This window comes from Diceros bicornis, chromosome 4 (genome assembly GCF_020826845.1).
Source record: "Diceros bicornis minor isolate mBicDic1 chromosome 4, mDicBic1.mat.cur, whole genome shotgun sequence".
In the NCBI taxonomy this organism is placed as follows: Eukaryota; Metazoa; Chordata; class Mammalia; order Perissodactyla; family Rhinocerotidae; genus Diceros; species Diceros bicornis.
The window spans coordinates 2,872,031-2,890,477 of record NC_080743.1 but is presented as its reverse complement, the minus strand read 5'-3'; the positions used below and the strand labels follow the sequence as shown (position 1 = coordinate 2,890,477).

Below are 18,447 nucleotides of genomic sequence, written 5' to 3'. Positions count from 1 at the left end.
ACTTGTTCTGTGCAGAATGCAGCTGTGACTGTAATTCTGCATCTGTTTCTTTGGTCAGAATGGTATTTTGGTAGATGAGTAGTCCACCTTGAACTGAACTACCATTCTTTCCTGCCCCAAAACTGTTCTTTGGGAGCTGGTAACATTATTTGAATGGAAAAGAACAGCCATTTAGGGATTCATCCTCTTCATGAAGTACAGTTGTCGTCATGGCAGGCTTTCTATCCCTTTTTTCTTAAGATCAAGCTGTGTCAAGGTAGCCAGTGCCACAGCTAATATCCTGTATTAGAAAAATAGATTGTTATGTGTGGCCCAATTCTGTACCTTAAAACCAGTGACTTAGCTTGGTACCACATAGCCACCAATTGCTAAACACAGGTTCTAACATCCTAGCTTGGGTCTTTCTTCAACATTTCTCTTCTATTTTCTAACCTATTTCTGATATTTTCAGCTTTCGTACTCTTGCCTCGTCACTTGTTTGCAGCTCTATGGTCACATCTGAGATCTGACAGCTTTTGCTCTGGTGCTACATCTAGGCTTCTTTCCTTAGCTACGTTTATGCTTCCATCCCCTCCAGTAACAACTTAGCCCTGAAGCAAACTGGCTCCCAAGAATGTCTCACATGCCAGTGATCCCATTGAGGCTGCCTTAGCCCATGCAAGGGAAAGTCAGACATTGAAGCCGTATGCATGTAATTCTAAGAGTACCTAATTGCTGGGAAGCTACAGAGGAAGTAGTAACTGTGGTCATTTTGCCGTACCAATGTGATGCTGAAGGAAGAAGACTGATGTCCAAGTAAAGGAGATGGTCCTTATGCCAGTTGGTTAAAGTGGAGCATGTTCGTCCTAATCTACTGCTGTTTCCTTTCCCAGGGATATTTGGAACTCCCAAATCTCAGTGTTCCCAGTGTAGCTACAGACCTTCATGGAGATTAATGCTCCATGACCTTAGGGCAAGTCTGCAAAAGTCATTTTCCTTATGATACTCCTAATGGGGGAAACAGAGGTATGGATCATCCCGTGACCTTCCTTTAATATATAGAATGTACACTGCAAGTACCACGATTTGCTGAACCTTCCACATTGCTGGGGGGTGGTGAGGAGTGATTAAGGTTTCAATTTATCGTCACCTACACTGTTTGGGCTGCTTGACTTATTGCCCTCCAAGTACTGTTTCTAGATGGATTTTCAGAAACAAAGATGAATTATTTATTACAAATTACTGCCAGTGGCAGTCCAGATGAATTTATAGGGACAACTGTCTACCTGGTCATATACCTAGCGAGCTTGACCGAGTCTCTTTCAGGTCACCTCAGAGAAGGAATGGAAGAAGCAGATGCTACAGATGGGAAGGGAAGGAGCATACTTCCTACTAAGGCTGACTCAGTAGGCATGCTGCTAGAAGGAATGGCAGGGCAGGTTTGGGGGAGATTTGCTGATTTGAACGTAGATACCCAGTCTAGATTCCTCCATTACTGTTGGTAGGGCACTTCTGAGTCTGATTATTTTCATGGCCTAACCTTGTCTTAGCTCTCTGAGACAAGGCTTCTGCCGACTCCTGAAATTAGAAAGAACTTGGGGCTTCAGGGCATTAGGAAATTTTATCGCTCAAATTCTGCAGGCTTACTAACTGATCTGGCTCAGATCTACTCCTTTCGTCTCCCTCCCTGCCTTTTTGTCCCTTCTTCCTTTCTTACCTTTTTGTTACTGAAATGTTCAAACATACACAAAAGTAGAGAGAATAACATACTGAACTCCCATGTAGCCATCACACAGCTTTAATAGTTTTTAACATTCTGCTAATTTTGCTTCATACACACACACACACACACACACATATGAATTTATGACACACAAATTTATGAATATGTATATATGTGTGTGTATCTATATATTTTTTCCTGGAATCTTTTACAAGTCCCAGACATGTCATTTCATCAGAATATTCTTTAGTATGCATTTCAAACAGATAATGGCTTCTTTCCTAACCACAGTGCCATTATCATACCTTACAAAATTAAGAGTAATTCCTTAATAATATCTTTGACCCAGTTCATATCCACATTTCCACGGTTGTTTCAAAATCTTCTTTTATAATTGGCTTATTAAAATCAGGATCCAAACCAGGTTTACACATTATAGTGGTTCTTGTATATCTTAAGTCTTTTTAAATCTTTTTAAATCTCACTCTTTTTTCTTGTAATTTATTTTTTGAGTAAGTTATTTATTTATTGTTTTACAAGTGTATTCCACATTCTGGATTTGATGGGGTTTATTTTCTGTGTTTTTTGTGTGGTCTCCTTTAAATGTTTTCTCTGTTCTTCATGTTTCCTATAAAACTGGTAGGGCCGGCCCCGTGGCTTAGCGGTTAAGTGCGTGCGCTCTGCAGCTGGCGGCCCGGGTTCGGATCCCGGGCCTGCGCCGACGCACCGCTTCTCTGGCCATGCTGAGGCTGCGTCCCACGTACAGCAACTGGAAGAATGTGCAGCTATGACATACAACTATCTACTGGGGCTTTGGGGGGAAAAATAAATAAATAAAATCTTTAAAACTGGTAGTAAAAGCTAGAGGCTTGATTAGATTGGTTCAAATTTTTGGTGAGGATGCCTCATAGATGATCTGTGTAATTCCTAATGGATCACCTCAAGAGGCACAAAATGATCTTGATTATTGGGTTCAGGTGTTACCAGCCTGATCTGCCCATAATTAAATTCCCTGTCAGTCTTTCTCCTAATTTTCCTAGATTCCTTGTTTCACTACAGTTAGAAAATAGTAATTTCTTTTTTTACCTTTTGATTATGAAGAATTTCAAATGTAGAGACATAGATAATGCACTGCTCATTACCCAGCTTCAATCTCCTTTCATTTATACTCCCACACATACTTCATTACCCTCCCATAATAGATTATTTTGAGACAAATCTCAAACATTATCCAGATCATCCATAAATACTTCAATAATTATTTCTAAAAGATAAAGACTTCAAAAAAACTATCATAGTATTATCGTATCTCTCAAAATGAACAGTAATTCCTTAATCATCAAATGGATGATCTTTGTTCAGATCGTCCAGTTACCTCATATACTTTTTGACAGTTCTATTGTTTGTTCCCTTTTTTTAATTTCAGCATTTTTATTGAGATATAATTCAAATAACATAAAATTCAATTTAAAGTGTACACCAGTGGTTTATAGTATACTCGCTATGTTGTGTAACCATCACCACTATCATATTTCAGAACATTTCCATCACCCCAAAAAGAAACCCCATACCCATTAGCAGTTAGTCCCAATTTCCTACTGCCCTGACAACTACTATTTTACTTGCTATCTCTATGGATTTGCCTATTCTGGACATTTTATATAAAAGGAATCACGTAATATGTGGCCTTTTGTGACTGGCTTCTTTTCTTTAGCATAACATTTTCAAGGTTTATCCATTTTGTCACATTTAACAGTACTTCATTCCTTTTTATAGCTGAATCATATTCCTTTATATGGATATATCACCTTTTGTTTATCCATTCCTCAGTTGAAGGGCATTTGGGTTGTTTCCAGTTTTTGACCATTATGAATAATGCTGCTGTGAACATTCTTGTATAAGTTTTGTATGAACATGTTTTCAGTTTTCTTGATTATATACCTAGGAGTGGAATTACTGGGTCATATAGTAATTCTATCTTTAACTTTTTGAGAAACTGCCAAACTCTTTTCTACGGTGGCTATACCATTTTAAATTTCCACTAACAATGTATGAGGGTTCCAATTTATCCATATTCTCATCAACACTTGTTATTATCTGACTTTTTGATTCTAGCTGTCCTACTGGGTGTGAAGTGGTATCTCATTATGGTTTTAATTTGCATTTCTCTGATGATGTTGAGCATCTTTTCATGTGGTTATTGGCCATCTGTATATTTTCTTTGGAGAAATATCTATTCAAATCTTCTGCCCATTTTTTAATTGGGTTATTTGTCCTTTACTGTTGAGTTGTAAGAATTCTTTATGTATTCTGAATATTGTCATCAGATATATGATTTGCACATATTTTCATCAATTCTGTGAGTTGTCCTTTTCATCCTTTTCACTTTTTTTTTTTTGGATCATGTGGAATTTATTGAGGCTTTCTTGGTAAACTAGTGCCTATTCTATTTTTTTTATTGAGTTCATAATAGTTTATAACATTGTGAAATTTCAGTTGTACATTATTATTTGTAAGTCACCATATAAATGGGCCCCTTCACCCCTTCTGCCTAGCCCCCAACCCCTTCCCCCTGGTAACCGCCAAACTGTTCTTTCTGTCCATGTGTTAGTATATATATATATATCACATCTTCTTGATCCTATCATCAGTTGATGGGTACTTGAGTTGCTTCCACTTCTTGGCTATAGTGAATAATGCTGCAGTGAACATAGGGATGCATAAGTCTCTTTGAATTGTTGGTTTCATGTTCTTTGGATAAATACCCACTAGTGGGATAGCTGGGTCACATGGTATTTCTACTTTTAATTTTTTGAGAAATCTTCACGCTGTTTTTCATCGTGGCTGTACCAGTTGGCATTCCCTCCAGCAGTGTATGAGGGTTCCCTTTTCTCCGAACTTCTCCAACATTTGTTATTTTTGTCTTGGTGATTGTAGCCATTTTAACAGGTATAAGGTGATATCTTAGTGTAGCTTTGATTTGCATTTCCCTGATGATTAGTGATGTTGAACATCTTTTCATGTGTCTATTGGTCATCTGTATATCTTCTTTGGAAAAATGTCTGTTCATATCCCCTGCCCATTTTTTGATCGGGTTGTTTTTTTTTTGGTCTTGAGTTGTGTGAGTTCTTTATATATTATGGAGATTAACCCCTTGTCGGATATATGATTGCAAATGTTTTCTCCCAGCTGGTGGGTTGTCTTTTCATTTTGATCCAGGTTTCCTTTGCCTTGCAAAAGCTCTTTAGACTCATGAAGTCCCACTTGTTTATTTTTTCTTTTGTTTCCCTCCGCCAAGTAGACATGGTATTTGTAAAGATCCTTCTAAGACCGATGTCAAAGAGTGTACTGCCTATATTTTCTTCTAGGATTTTTATGGTTTAAGGTCTTACCTTCAAGCCTTTGATCAATTTTGAGTTAATTTTTGTGTATGGAGAAAGACAATGGTCTACTTCTGTTCTTTTGCATGTGGCTGTCTGGTTTTCCCAGCACCGTTTATTGAAGAGACTCTCCCTTCTCCATTGTATGTTCTTAGCTCCCTTGTTGAAGATTAGCTGTCTGTAGATGTGTGGTTTTATTTCTGGGCTTTTGATTCTGTTCCATTGATCTGTGTGTCTATTTTTGTTCCAGTACCATGCTGTTTTGATTACTATAGCTTTGTAGTATATTTTGAAGTCAGGAATTGTGATGGCTCCAGGTTTGTTCTTTTTTCTCAGGATTGCTTTAGCTATTTGGGGTCTTTTGTTGCCCCATATAAATTTTAGGATTCTTTGTTCTATTTCTGTGAAGAATGTCACTGGGATTCTTATTGAGATTGTATTGAATCTGTAGATTTCTTTAGGTAGTATGGACATTTTAACCATGTTTATTCTTCTAATCCATGTGCATGGAATACTTTTCCGTTTCTTTATGTCATCATTGATTTCTTTCAATGATGTCTTATAGTTTTCATTGTATAGGTCTTTCTCCTCCTTGGTTAAATTTATTCCTAGATATTTTATTCTTTTTGTTGTGATTGTAAATGGGGTTGTTTTCTTGCGTTCTCTTTCTCTTAGTTTGTTACTAGAGTATAGAAATGCATCTGATTTTTGTAAGTTGGTTTCGTACCCTGCAACTTTGCTGTAGTTGTTGATTATTTCTAATGGTTTTCCAATGGATTCTTTAGGGTTTTCTATATATAAAATCATATTGTCTGCAAACAGCGAGAATTTCACTTCTTCATTGCCTATTTGGGTTCCTTTTATTCCTTTTTCTTGCCTAATTGCTCTGGCCAAAACCTCCAGTACTATGTTGAATAAGAGTGGCAAGAGTGGGCGCCCTTGTTGACAATTGTTCCTGTTCTCAGAGGGATGGCTTTTGGTTTTTCCCCATTGAGTATGATGTTGGCTGTGGGTTTATCATATATGGCCTTTATTATGTTGACGTACTTTCCTTCTATACCCATTTTATTGAGAATTTTTATCATAAATGGATGTTGGATCTTGTCAAATGCTTTTTCTGCATCTATTGAGATGATTGTGTGGTTTTTATTCCTCATTTTAATGTGATGTATCACATTGATTGATTTGTGGATGTTGAACCATCCCTGTGTCCCTGGTATAAATCCCACTTGATTATGGTGTATGATCTCTTTTTTTTTTTTTTTTAATAATTTTATTTATTTGTTTTTCCCCCAAAGCCCCAGCAGATAGTTGTGTGTCATAGCTGCACATCCTTCTAGTTGCCGTATGTGGGCCGCGGCCTCAGCATGGCCGGAGAAGCAGTGCGTCGGTGCGCGCCCGGGATCCGAACCCGGGCCGCCAGCAGCGGAGTGCTCGCACTTAACCACTAAGCCACGGGGCCGGCCCTGGTGTATGATCTCTTTAACGTATTGCTGTGTTTGGTTTGCCAATATTTTGTTGAGGATTTTTGCATCTATGTTCATCAGCGATATTGGCCTGTAATTTTCCTTCTTTGTATTGTCTTTGTCTGGCTTTGGTATCAGGGTGATATTGGCCTCATAGAATGTGTTAGGAAGTGTTCCATCTTCCTCAATTTTTTGGAATAGTTTGAGAAGGATAGGTACTAAATCTTCTTTAAATGTTTGGTAGAATTCTCTAGAGAAGCCATCTGGTCCTGGACTTTTATTCTGTCGGAGGTTTTTGATTCCTGTTTCAATCTCTTTACTTGTGATTGGTCTATTCAGATTCTCTACTTCTTCTTGATTCAGTTTTGGCAGGTTGTATGAGTCTAAGAATTTATCCATTCGTCTAGATTGTCAAATTTGTTGGCATATGGTTTTTCATAGTGTTCTCTTATAATCCTTTGTATTTCTGTGGTATCCATTGTAATTTCTCTTTTCATTTCTGATTTTATTTATTTGAGCATTCTCTCTTTTTTTCTTAGCGAGTCTGGCTAAGGGTTTGTCAATTTTGTTTATCTTCTCAAAGAACCAGGTCTTTGTTTTATTGACCCTTCCCCCCCACCTTTTTTGTTGTTGTTGTTGTTTCAATTTCATTTATTTCTGCTCTAATTTTTATTATTTCTCTCTTTCTGCTGACTTTGGGGTTTGTTTCTTCTTCTTTTTCTAATTCTGTTAGGTGTAGTTTAAGATTGCTTATTTGAGATTTTTGTTGTTTGTTAAGGGCCTGTATTGCTATGAATTTCCCTTTTAGGACTGCTTTATGCTGCATCCCGTATGAGTTGGTATGGGGTATTTTCATTTTCATTTGTCTCTAGATATTTTTTGATTTCTCCTTTAATTTCTTCAGTGATCCGTTGGTTGTTCAGAAGCATGTTGTTTAGTTTCCACATCTTTGTCACTTTCCCCACTTTTTTCTTGTAGTTGATTTCTAGTTTCATGGCATTATGGTCAGGACAGATGCTTGTTATGATTTCAGTCTCCTTAAATTTATTGAGGCTTGCCTTGTTTCCCAACATATGGTCTATCCTTGACAATATTCCATGTGCACTTGAGAAGAATGTGTATTCTGTTGTTTTTGGATGGTGTGTTCTATATATATCTATTAAGTACATCTGGTCTAGTTTTTCGTTTAAATCCGCTATTTCCTTGTTGACTTTCTGTGTGGATGATCTATCCTTTGATGTAAGTGGGATGTTAAGGTCCCCTACTATTATTGTGCTTTTTTTAATATCTCCATTTAGGTTTGTTAATAGTTGCTTTATGTACTTTGGTGCTCCTGTGTTGGGTGCATATATATTTATAAGTGTTATGTCTTCTTGGTGGAGTGTCCCTTTTATCATTATATACTGCCTCTCTTTGTCTCTCATTACGTGTTTTATCTTGAAGTCTACTTTGTCTAATATAAATATGGATACCTGCTTGCTTTTGTTTGCCATTAGCTTGGTGTATCATCTTCCATCCCTTCATTCTAAGCCTGTGTTTGTCTTTAGAGCTGAGATGTGTTTCCTGGAGGCAGCATATTGTTGGGTCTTGTTTTCTGATCCACTCTATGTCTTTTGGTTGGAGAATTCAATCCATTTACATTTAGAGTGATTATTGATATGTGAGGGCTTAATGCTGCCATTTTATCGCTCGTTTTCCGGTTCTTCTGCATCTCGTTTGTTTCTTGTCCCGTGTATTTCGGACTACCAATTCAGGTTGGTAGTTCTCTATGATGGTTTTCTTAGTTTTCTCTTTATTTATCATTTGTGACTCTGTTCTGATTATTTGTTTAGTCCTTATATGAGGTTTGTATAAAAAATCTTATAGATGAGATAGTCCATTTTCTGATAGCCTCTTGTTTCCTTAGACTAAGCCGATTCCATCCCTGTCCTCTTCCCCTTCTCAGTTATTATTGTCACAACTTATTCCATCTTGTGTTGTGAGTTTGTGGTTAAAATGACACGATTACATTTATTTTTGGTGTTTTCCTTCCCTTTATCTTTGATGTTATAATTGTTTGCTAACCTGTTCTGATAGAGAGCTGCAATTTTTCTGATTTTGTCTACCTATTTTTCTCCTTGTTCAAGGCTTTGCAACCTCTTTCTTTTTTCAGGTATGAGGACCTTCTTGAGTATTTCTTGTATGAGGGGGTCTTGTGATGAACTCCTTTAGCTTTTGTTTATCTGGGAAAGTTTTTATTTCTCCATCATAGCTGAAGGATATTTTTGCTGGGTAGAGTATTCTTGGCTGAAAGTTTTTGTCTTTCAGAATTTTTAATATATTATTCCACTCTTTCCTAGCCTGTAAGTATTCTGCTGAGAAAGCCACTGAAAGCCTGTTAGGGGTTCCTTTGTAAGTTATTTTCTTCTGCCTTGCTGCCCTTAATATTTTTTGTCATTGACTTTTGCCAGCTTTACTACTGTATGCCTTAGAGAAAGTCTTTTTACATTGATATAGTTAGGAGATCTATTGGTTTCTTTCACTTGTATTTCCCGCTCCTTCCCCAGGTTTGAGAAGTTCTCCGCTATTATTTCTTTGAACCAGCTCTCTGCTCCGTTCTCCTCTTGTCCCTCTGGAATACCTGTAATCCTTATGTTGCATTAATTGAGTCTGCTATTTCTCAGAGAATTTCTTCATTTCTTTTTAGTTCGCTCTCATCCTCCATCTGAGGCATTTCTATATTTTTGTCCTCCAGACTGCTGATTCTGTCCTCCATAACATCAGCTCTGTTATTCAGGGAGTCCAGATTTTTCTTTATCTCATCTATTGTGTTTTTCATCTCCAACATTTTTGATTGGTTTTTCTTTATAGTTTCAATCTCTTTTGTGAAGAAGTTCATGATTTCATTGAACTGTCTATCTGTATTTTCTTGTAACTTGTTGAGCTTTTTTATGATAGCTATTTTGAATTCTCTGTCATTTAGATTATAAATTTCTGTGCCTTCAGGGTGCATTTCTGGCTGCTTGTCATTTTCCTTCTGGTATGGAGATTTAATATATTTTTTCATTCTGTTTGATAGCATGGATTTGTGCCTCTGCATAGTGATAGTATCTAGTCACAGCTTCCACCTGCTGCCACCGGGTGAGGGTCAAGAGCTGTGTATTCTGAGCCCACCGTGATCCCTGGCCCCTAGCTGCTGCTTTTCTAAGGAATGCGCAGGCACTCTGGCTGACAGGTTGAGCTGGAGTGCCGGGCAAGCGGAGGCGTGCTTTCTTTCGCCTGCCCGATCCCAGAGCACTCTCACTTCTCCCTTGCTATCTGCTCTCCTGGGGTGCTAGCTTGATGAAAACACCCCTGCAATAGTTTAGTCACCTGTGTGTGGGCTTTCCCATGGGCTGTGAGGGAACTTGGAGAGCAACGGTGTTCCTGAACAGGGCCGCCCCTCCCCCCTCTCCTCTCAGAGCCACTCACAGTCCAGAGCCCAGGGTCCCTGCCACTGGGGAGGGAGAAGAGCTCTCTTTATCTCCTTTCACTTCCTCTGGGGGTTCCAGCACCTCCACCTTCAGACATATGGCTGTGTGGCTCTCTCAGATGTCTTTTGTGTTGTGTGAATTTCCTCTGTTGGTATATGAATGTCCTTTTTGTAATATCTTAGGGGGGAGAGGCTAAGGGGAGAGCTCACTTCACCATGATGCTGACATCACTCTCCTCCTTTTCACTTTCTTGATAGTGTCCTTTAACACAGAAGAGTTTTAAATTTTGATGAAGTTTGATTTATTTTTACTTGGATTGCTTGTGCTTTAGGTGTCATATCTAAGAAACTGTTTCATAATCCATGGTAATGCAAATTTTTACTGTTTCCTTCTAAGAGTTTTATAGTTTGAGCTCTTACATTTAGGTCAAAGACTTAATCACATTAATTTTTGTACATAGCATGAGGGTAGGGGCCTGTGGATATTCAGTTGTCCTGGCACTATTTGTTGAAAAGTTATTCTTTCCTCCATTGAATGCCCTTGGCACCTTTGTTCAGAATCACTTGACTGGGGCCAGCCCTGTGGCATATTGGTTTAGTTGGGTATGCTCCGCTTTGGCAGCCCGGGTTTGTGGGTTCGGATCCTGGGCGTGGACCTACACCACTCCTCACCCATGCTGTGGTGGTGGCCCACATAGAAAATAGAGGAGGATTGGTTAGCTCAGGCCTAATCTTCCTCAAGCAAAGAAAGAGGAAGATTTGCAACAGACCTGAGGTCAGGGTGAATCTTCCTCAGCAAAAAAAAAAAAAAAAAGACAATTAACTATAAATGTATGGATTTATTTCTGCACTCTCAAATTGATTCCATTCATGTATACGTCTGTCCTTATGCCACTACCACACTGTCTTGATTACAGTTAGTTTTCAAAATAAAAAGTTTTAATTAGTGTTAGTTTGAAATCAGGAAGTGTGAGTCCTCCAACTTTGTTGTTCTTTTTTGAGATTGCTTCTGCTATTCTGTATCCCTTGCAATTCCATATGGATTTTAGGATCACTGTGTCCGTTTCTGAAAAACAGGCATTTGGAATTTTGATAAGGATTACACTGAATCTGCAGATCAATTTGAGGAATTTGCCATCTTAATGTTAGTGATTCTTCTAAACCATAAACACAGGATGAATTTCTATTTATTTCAGTTTTCTTTCATTTTTTAAACAATGTTTTGTAGTTTTTGGTATACAAGTGTTATAGTTTTTTGGTTAAATATATTCGTATGTATTTTATTCTTTTTGATGCTAATGTAAGTGTATTTATAATTTCACTTTAGATTGACCATTGCTAGTGTATAGAAATACAACTGATTTTTGTATATTAATCATATATCATGCAGCTTTGCTCATCTCGTTTATTAGCTCTATTTTTTTTTATAGATTATTTAGGATATTCTATACAACAGATCATGTCATCTGCAAATAGAGATGCCTTTTATTTCTTTTTCTGGCTTATTGCCCAGCCAGAACCTCCAGAACAATGTTGAATAGAAGTGGCAAGAATAGATGTCATTGCCTTGTTCCTGATCTTAGGAGGAAAGCATCCAGTCTTTTACTATTGAATATAATGTTAACTGTGGGTTTTTCCTAGATGACCTTTATCAGATTGAGAAAGTTCCCTTCTATTCGTAATTTGTTGAGTATTTTTATTGTGAAAGGATGCTGGATTTTTATCAAATACTTTTTTTTGCATCTATTGAGATGATCATGTGTGTTTTTTATTAATATAGTATATTATATTGATTGGTTTTTGTGCACTGAACCAACCTTGCTTTCACAGGATAAATTCTGCTTGGTCATAATGTATAATTTTTTTTATTTGTCTTTGGTTTCGGTTTGCCAGTATGTTGAGTATTTTTACATATATGTTCATAAGGGATATTGGTCTGTGTTTTCTTTTTTTGTGATGTGTTTGTCTAGTTCTGGTGTTAGAGTAATGCTGGTCTCATAGAATGAGTTAGGAAGTGTTCCCTATTTTCTGAGAGAATTTGAGAAGGATTCATGTCAATTCTTCTTTAAGTGTTGGTATAATTCACCAGTGAAGCTCTCTGGTCCTGGGCTTTTCTTTGTTAGAAGTTTTTTGAATATTCATCCAGTCTCTTTACTTGCTATTGATGTAATCTGATTTTCCATTTCTTCATGATTCAATCTTGGTAGGTTGTGTATTTCTGGGAATTTGTCAATTTCATCTAGGTTATCTAGTTTGTTGGCATACATAGTATCCCCTTATAATCCCTTTTCTTTCTCCAAGGTCAGTTGTAATGTCCCCCACTTCATTACTGATTTTAGTAATTTGAATCTTTTCTTTCTTTCTTTCTTAGTCAGTCTAGCTAAAGTTTTGTCGATTTTCTTTTCAAAGGACCAACTTTTGGATTGTTAATCTCTATTTTCTTATTCTTTATTCTATTTGTTTTCTCTTTAATGTTAATATTTATTACTTCTTTCTTTTGGGTTTAGTTTGCTCTTTTTCTAGTTTCTTAAGGTGGAAGGTTAGGTTATTGATTTGAGAGCTTTCTTCTTTTTTAAATGTAGGTGTTTAAATTTCCCTCTGAGTACTGCTTTCTCTGCATCCCTTAAGTTTTGATATATGTTGTGTTTCATTTTTGGTTCTCTTCATTGTATTTTCTGATTCCCTTTTGATTGGTTATTTAGGAATGTGGTGTTTAATTTCCACATATTTTTGTATTTTCCAAGTGCCCTTCTGTTATTAATTGCTAACTTTATTCCATTGTGATCAGAGAACATTGTTTATGATTTCAGTCTTTTTTAATTTACTGATATTTGTTTTATGGTCTAACATAGAATGTTCTATCCTGGCAAATGTTACCTGTGCACTTGAGAAGAGTGTATATCCTTCTGTTGTTGGATGGAGGGTTCAATAGGTATGTTAGGTCCAGTTAGTATATAGTGTTGTTCAATTCTTTTGTTTCCTTGCTTATACAAACTCAGATTTTTAGATACACACATACAAACACATGCATGGTAGGCCTAGCCTAATCCAGTGAAGAATGGATCTGGTTGTGAAGCAAATCCTGTGCCCTAGGAGTAGAGGTTTAGCATAAGAATCCTTTATTATGTATATGGACAACCTTCACCTGACCTTGGCTTCCTCTCTAGGCCCTTCACCTGGCCTGAGCTCTTTGCACCGGCTGCTTATTCATACTCGTTTCCAACCTTCTAGTAGAAGGAGATCAAGTCACGGGGCAAACCAGTTAAAACTAAGTCTCCTATGAGACATTTTCAAGGTGAAGGAGTTTCGAGAGAACACTGTGGTAGAAAAATTAGGTAGTTCAATAGGCTATATACCCCAAATAGACAACAAATGGGAAAGGCCTACCCTACCCCTGAGAGATTCCCTCCCAAAGAATGTAATGGCTTCTAGGTTGGTTCCATCAATTTGATCTCATGCTAGATATCCTTCTTTAGAAGGAAAACAACTTCCCTATCCAGGCCGCTTTCAAAAGCTTAAGATTGTGTGAGTGGGGTCTCAGATAAAGTGTGCAGGTTCTAGGGGGATTTTCCACAACAGCTCTCACTTGTGTTTGAATAGCAACATTGGAGTTCTTTGCCTCACTCCTTCCCGCACCAAGAGAGACTCTAGAGGGGGCAGTGCTGTGATCCTGGACTGAAAAATATGGCAGTGCCAGCTGCCCCCTACCCACCCTATCTATCCCACCTTCTCCACTCTTTGCTGATTGATGCCTGTTCCTTGAAATTTCCTGATTGCAAAAGGATTCCCACCGTGGCTAAATTCTGTGCCTCTGGTAGTAGAGCAAGGCTGTGGATCTCTTCTTTCTCCCAAAAGTAGCCTGGCTTTCTCTGTAAGGTGGGGACCTGATAGGCCTTCAGTGGATGAGGCCAGCATATGACTGATGCTCTGGCAGAAGTGGCACTTCTTGGGCTGGAGTGGCAGCTCACATTCCTTGGCATGATGGTGTAGACCTCCACAGTTTTAGCACCAGTCTCCTTTGCATCTGTGGTTCTGCATGTTCTTTTCCTTTCGCTGCCTCTCACTCCCAATACTGAATACCCCACCATGACATGGATAGATTCCAGGCCCTTGGCTGACTTCTTAATTATTTATTTTTTTAAATTTTATTTATTTATTTTTTCCCCGAAAGCCCCAGTAGATAGTTGTATGTCATAGCTGCACATCCTTCTAGTTGCTGTATGTGGGACGCAGCCTCAACATGGCCGGAGAAGCGGTGCGTCGGTGAGCGCCTGGGAACGAACCCGGGCCGCCAGCAGTGCAGTGCGCGCACTTAACCACTAAGCCACAGGGCCAGCCCTGGCTGACTTCTTAAAGGTGAACTCCACTGCCTCGCCCTCCTGCAGGCTCCAGAAGCCCTCCATGTGAGGTAGGCATTATCATTCTAGTGATATGCTAGGTGGGTGAGGAAACAAGATCAAAGTAAAGAAGTGGTACCTTCAATAGCACAGCTAGGAAGCCGCAAAACCATTCAATCAGGAGCCCAGGCTTCCTGATTTTAAGTCTAGTGCTCCTTCCATATAACAGAGCTATTTTTCCTTTAGTGTATTTATTTAAATACTTTATGAATCTTAATTCTCTTTGGAAAAATCTTATTTCTGATACTGTTTTTGGTTCATATAATCATTGCAGTTGACTAAATTTATGAAATGTTTTTAAACATTGGCTTGATTCAGTAGGAAAAGAGAAAATCTTTTAAATATCCATATGGAAAAAAATTAACCTCAGGGCCAGCCCAGTGGTGTAGCAGTTAAGTTCGCATGCTCCGCTTCTGCAGCCCAGGGTTCGCTGGTTTGGATCCTGGGCGCGGACCCATGCACCGCTTATCAAGCCATGCCGAGGCAGCATCCCACATAGAGCTATGAAAGGTGTACAGCTAGGATACACAACTATGCAGTGGGGCTTTGGGGAGAAACATAAATAAATAAATAAATAATTAACCTCAATCCTTAACACTCTTGACACACAAAAGTTAATTCAAGAAGTATTATAGGCATAAGGTAAAAACCAAAAGCATAAAGCTTCTGAAAGGAAACATAAACTGTGTTTGAGATGTTAGAGTAGGCAAAATTTCATATGACACAAAAAATACCGCAGAAGAAAAAGTTATAAATTAGACTTCGTCAAAATTAGAAATTTCTGCTCATCAAAAGCAACATTAGGAAAATGAATAGGCAGGGGCTGGCCCAGTGGCGTAGTGGTTAAGTTCACATGCTCCACTTTGGCAGCCCGCGATTCGCAGGTTCAGATCCTAGGCATGGGATTTTTCCTCAGCAAAGAGAGGAGGATTGGCAACAGAAGTTAACTCAGGGCTAATCTTTCTCACAAAAAAAAAAAAAAAAAAAAAAGAAAACAAATAAGCAAGCCATGGATTGAGAAGAAAGTATTTGTCATGCATATATCTGGCAAAAGACTTGTATCAGGAATATATAAATAAACAATAAAAAAAAGACAATGCAATAAAAAATGTACAAAAACGTGAACACTTTACAAAAAATATTTAAATGGATAATTAGCACGTGAAAAACTGTTCAATAGAGGCCAGCCCAGTGGCATAGTGGTTAAGTTCGCGTGTTCCGCTTCTTTGGCCTGGGATTCTCAGGTTCGGATCCCGGCGCAGACCTACGCACCGTTTATCAAGCCATGCTGTGGCGGCATCCCATATAAAGTAGAGGAAGATGGGCATAGATGTCAGCCCAGGGCCAATCTTCCTCAGCAGGAAGAGGAGGACTGGCAACAGAGGTTAGCTCAGGCCTAATCTTCCTCACACACACAAAAAATTGTTCAATATCATTTATCCCTGGAAATACAAATTAAAACCACAAAGCGATACCATTCCCACTCACTAGAATAGCTAAATAGCAACAACAAATCAGAATGGCTTTAAGAACACCACCACCACCATCAGAATGACTAAAACACTAAAGGTTGATGAGGATGTTGAGCAGCTGGAACTCTCATTTATTGATGGGAATTTAAAATGGTACAAACACTTTGGAGAAGTTTAGCTTTTATATATAGAAAATAAATCTATATTCCATCTTATAACCTAGCAATTCCGCTTCTAGGTTTCTCAAAGAAATAAAATCATATATCCACGCAAAGACGGGTACAAGAATGTTCTTAGCAACTTAATTCGTAAGAGCCCAAAACTGGAAATAAACCAACTGTCCTTCGGCAGGAGAGTAGAAAAACAAATTCTGGTATATTTATCCAAAGGAATACTATGCAACAGTAAAAAGGAACACACTACTACTACAAGCAGCAACAAAGATGATCTCAAAAACATGTTGAACGAAAGAAGCCAAACACAAAAGTTAGGTACTTAATTTATATAAAGTTCAAGAGTAGGCAAAATTATCTATTGTTATAGGAATTAGAAAATGGTTGCCTCTGAGCCTGGGCAGTGGGAATTGAAGGGGATATAAGGGAGCCGTCTGGGATGACTGAAATGTTCTGTATCTTGGGTGTTGGTGGCATCAGTGTATACAATTGTCAGACCTCATCAAGCTGGACACTTAAGATCTTTGTATTTTATTGTATGTAAAATTGTACTTCAATAAACAAAAATATGTTTGAGGTGGAATTCACTTTGTATTCTGGAAAATATGAGGCTATATGAAGGAATGATGGGAAACAGCCGTGAAAATATTTCATTGAAAATTTCTTGAGGGTTACAGTGCAAGAGGGTCACAGAATAGTGATATCTTTAATATTAAAATTAATATTTTAATATCTAAAAATTATGAAACAATAATGAGCACAAATAGAAACATCAGTGTATCAACTTTTTAGCCAATGTTTTCTTTTATTTTTCCTGTTAAAATTTTTTTATCAAAGTAAAATTTATATATTGTGAAATTCAGAGATCTTGAGTGTGCAATTCACTGAGAGTTAACAGATGTATACCCCTGTGTATCAAACAGCCATCGAGAAAGAGAACATTTGCATCACGACAGATCTAGTATTATATTCTTTCCCTGCTATCCCTGTAAGATCACTGAGATAAGGGCAAAATGCTATGTTCTCCATAACCACCGTTAAAAATAACAACAAAACCCAGCATTGTTGGAACCATTCAGGAGGATGATTGCGGCAGCTGATAAGAAGTTAGTTGATTTCTAGGACTCTTGTAGGAACCCTAGGCCCAAATTGTGAAACGTCCCTGAGACAGCTAGGATTTAGAGTTTCCTAATGTAAATTGCATAATTAGTACTAGTAATGCATAATAATATCTTAGGTAAGCCATTCCAATAACCTCATTAAGCTTGTAAAGAATTATCTCCCTTTAGCTGCCCTAATTTTTCTTTTGTATCTGATTGTCCAAATGCTGACAGTACTTGTGTGTTAAACATTTCAGTGATAGCATAGGCTAGTAGTTCATAATAATAATAGCAGATCCTTGATATCCCATATTTCATCCTGAAAGAACCCTTAGTTAGTACTTTCTAGACTGTTTATAATAGGTAAAAATCAATAAAATACAGGCACCCTTTTGGTTGAATATGCTGTAAACAAGATGACCAAGCTACAATTTGTGAAAGATATTGAAGGAGAACATCATATTTATTTGAAAGTATGGAGAGAACAATCAGTTCTCTTTTTTTAGGCAGAAAGATCAATGCCCAAATTTTAGTTTTGCTAATGTACAAGGTTTGACCTTTTTACAAAAAGTACATAGCATTTGCACTTGATTATACATAGAATTTTGGTTTTTTTTTAGTAGTGGTGTTAAATATCTCCAAGGCATCAGTAAATTTTATAAGCAGTTGTAAATTATTATATAAGTAGTTGTGACTTAGCTGATTTCTGTTTTCTTACGTTTTGTTTGCATCCTGAATACTTTCCCTTCTCTAGCCAAATCTGTTCTTCTTGCTTTTTCTTCCTCTGTTTCTCTGAAGGCTCTGTTAGGTAACACTCATCATTGCTGAGTGGGAAGAAGGCCAAGCTTCTCAGGTAATAGCTCAGTCTTCTCAACTCTTCCTGTGGTGGGAGACTAAGGAGGAGGCCAAGTCCTTCAGTGTTTGGGGATGGCAGAATGGAGATTCTTAGATGGATTCTAGGATCACTTTTAAGCATCTTCAGGGTTTAATAGTTAGAGGACCTTGGTAAAACTTTGAGGGAAAAAAAACTTAGAGAAGTAAGATTATGCCTTGTGTATATCAGTAGGCAGATATATAAAAATGCATTATTTACTGAAGATTATTTAGTGGAATAGTAAGGAAAGGTAGATTTTCATTTTTCCCTCTATGTATGGTCATTGTAGACAGACATTTTTCCTTTTAACCAACACAGATGACCAAAAACAAAAGGAAGCGAAAGAGAAGCCTCAGTATTTTTAAGGTGAGGGAAAAAAATACACACACACACACACACACACACACACACAGGCACACACACAAAGACTTA

At 37.8% G+C, this 18,447-nt stretch overlaps 1 protein-coding gene across 4 annotated transcripts in view; it reads left to right on the top strand.

Annotated features, from left to right (window-relative positions):
* Nucleotides 1–18,447, top strand: part of ITGB3BP (integrin subunit beta 3 binding protein) — a 70,696-nt gene that overhangs the window by 19,582 nt on the left and 32,667 nt on the right. Inside the window, exon 3 of one of the 4 annotated variants that reach the window (XM_058538209.1) lies at nt 873–1,005. The exons of 2 other annotated variants lie outside the window; for them this stretch is intronic. In XM_058538209.1, coding sequence (XP_058394192.1) covers nt 942–1,005 — 64 coding nt within the window. In that variant the 5' untranslated portion in view covers nt 873–941. Of the gene's footprint in view, nt 1–872; nt 1,006–18,447 lie in introns of those variants that run through there. One more of the 4 variants, XM_058538210.1, reaches the window with a different exon arrangement.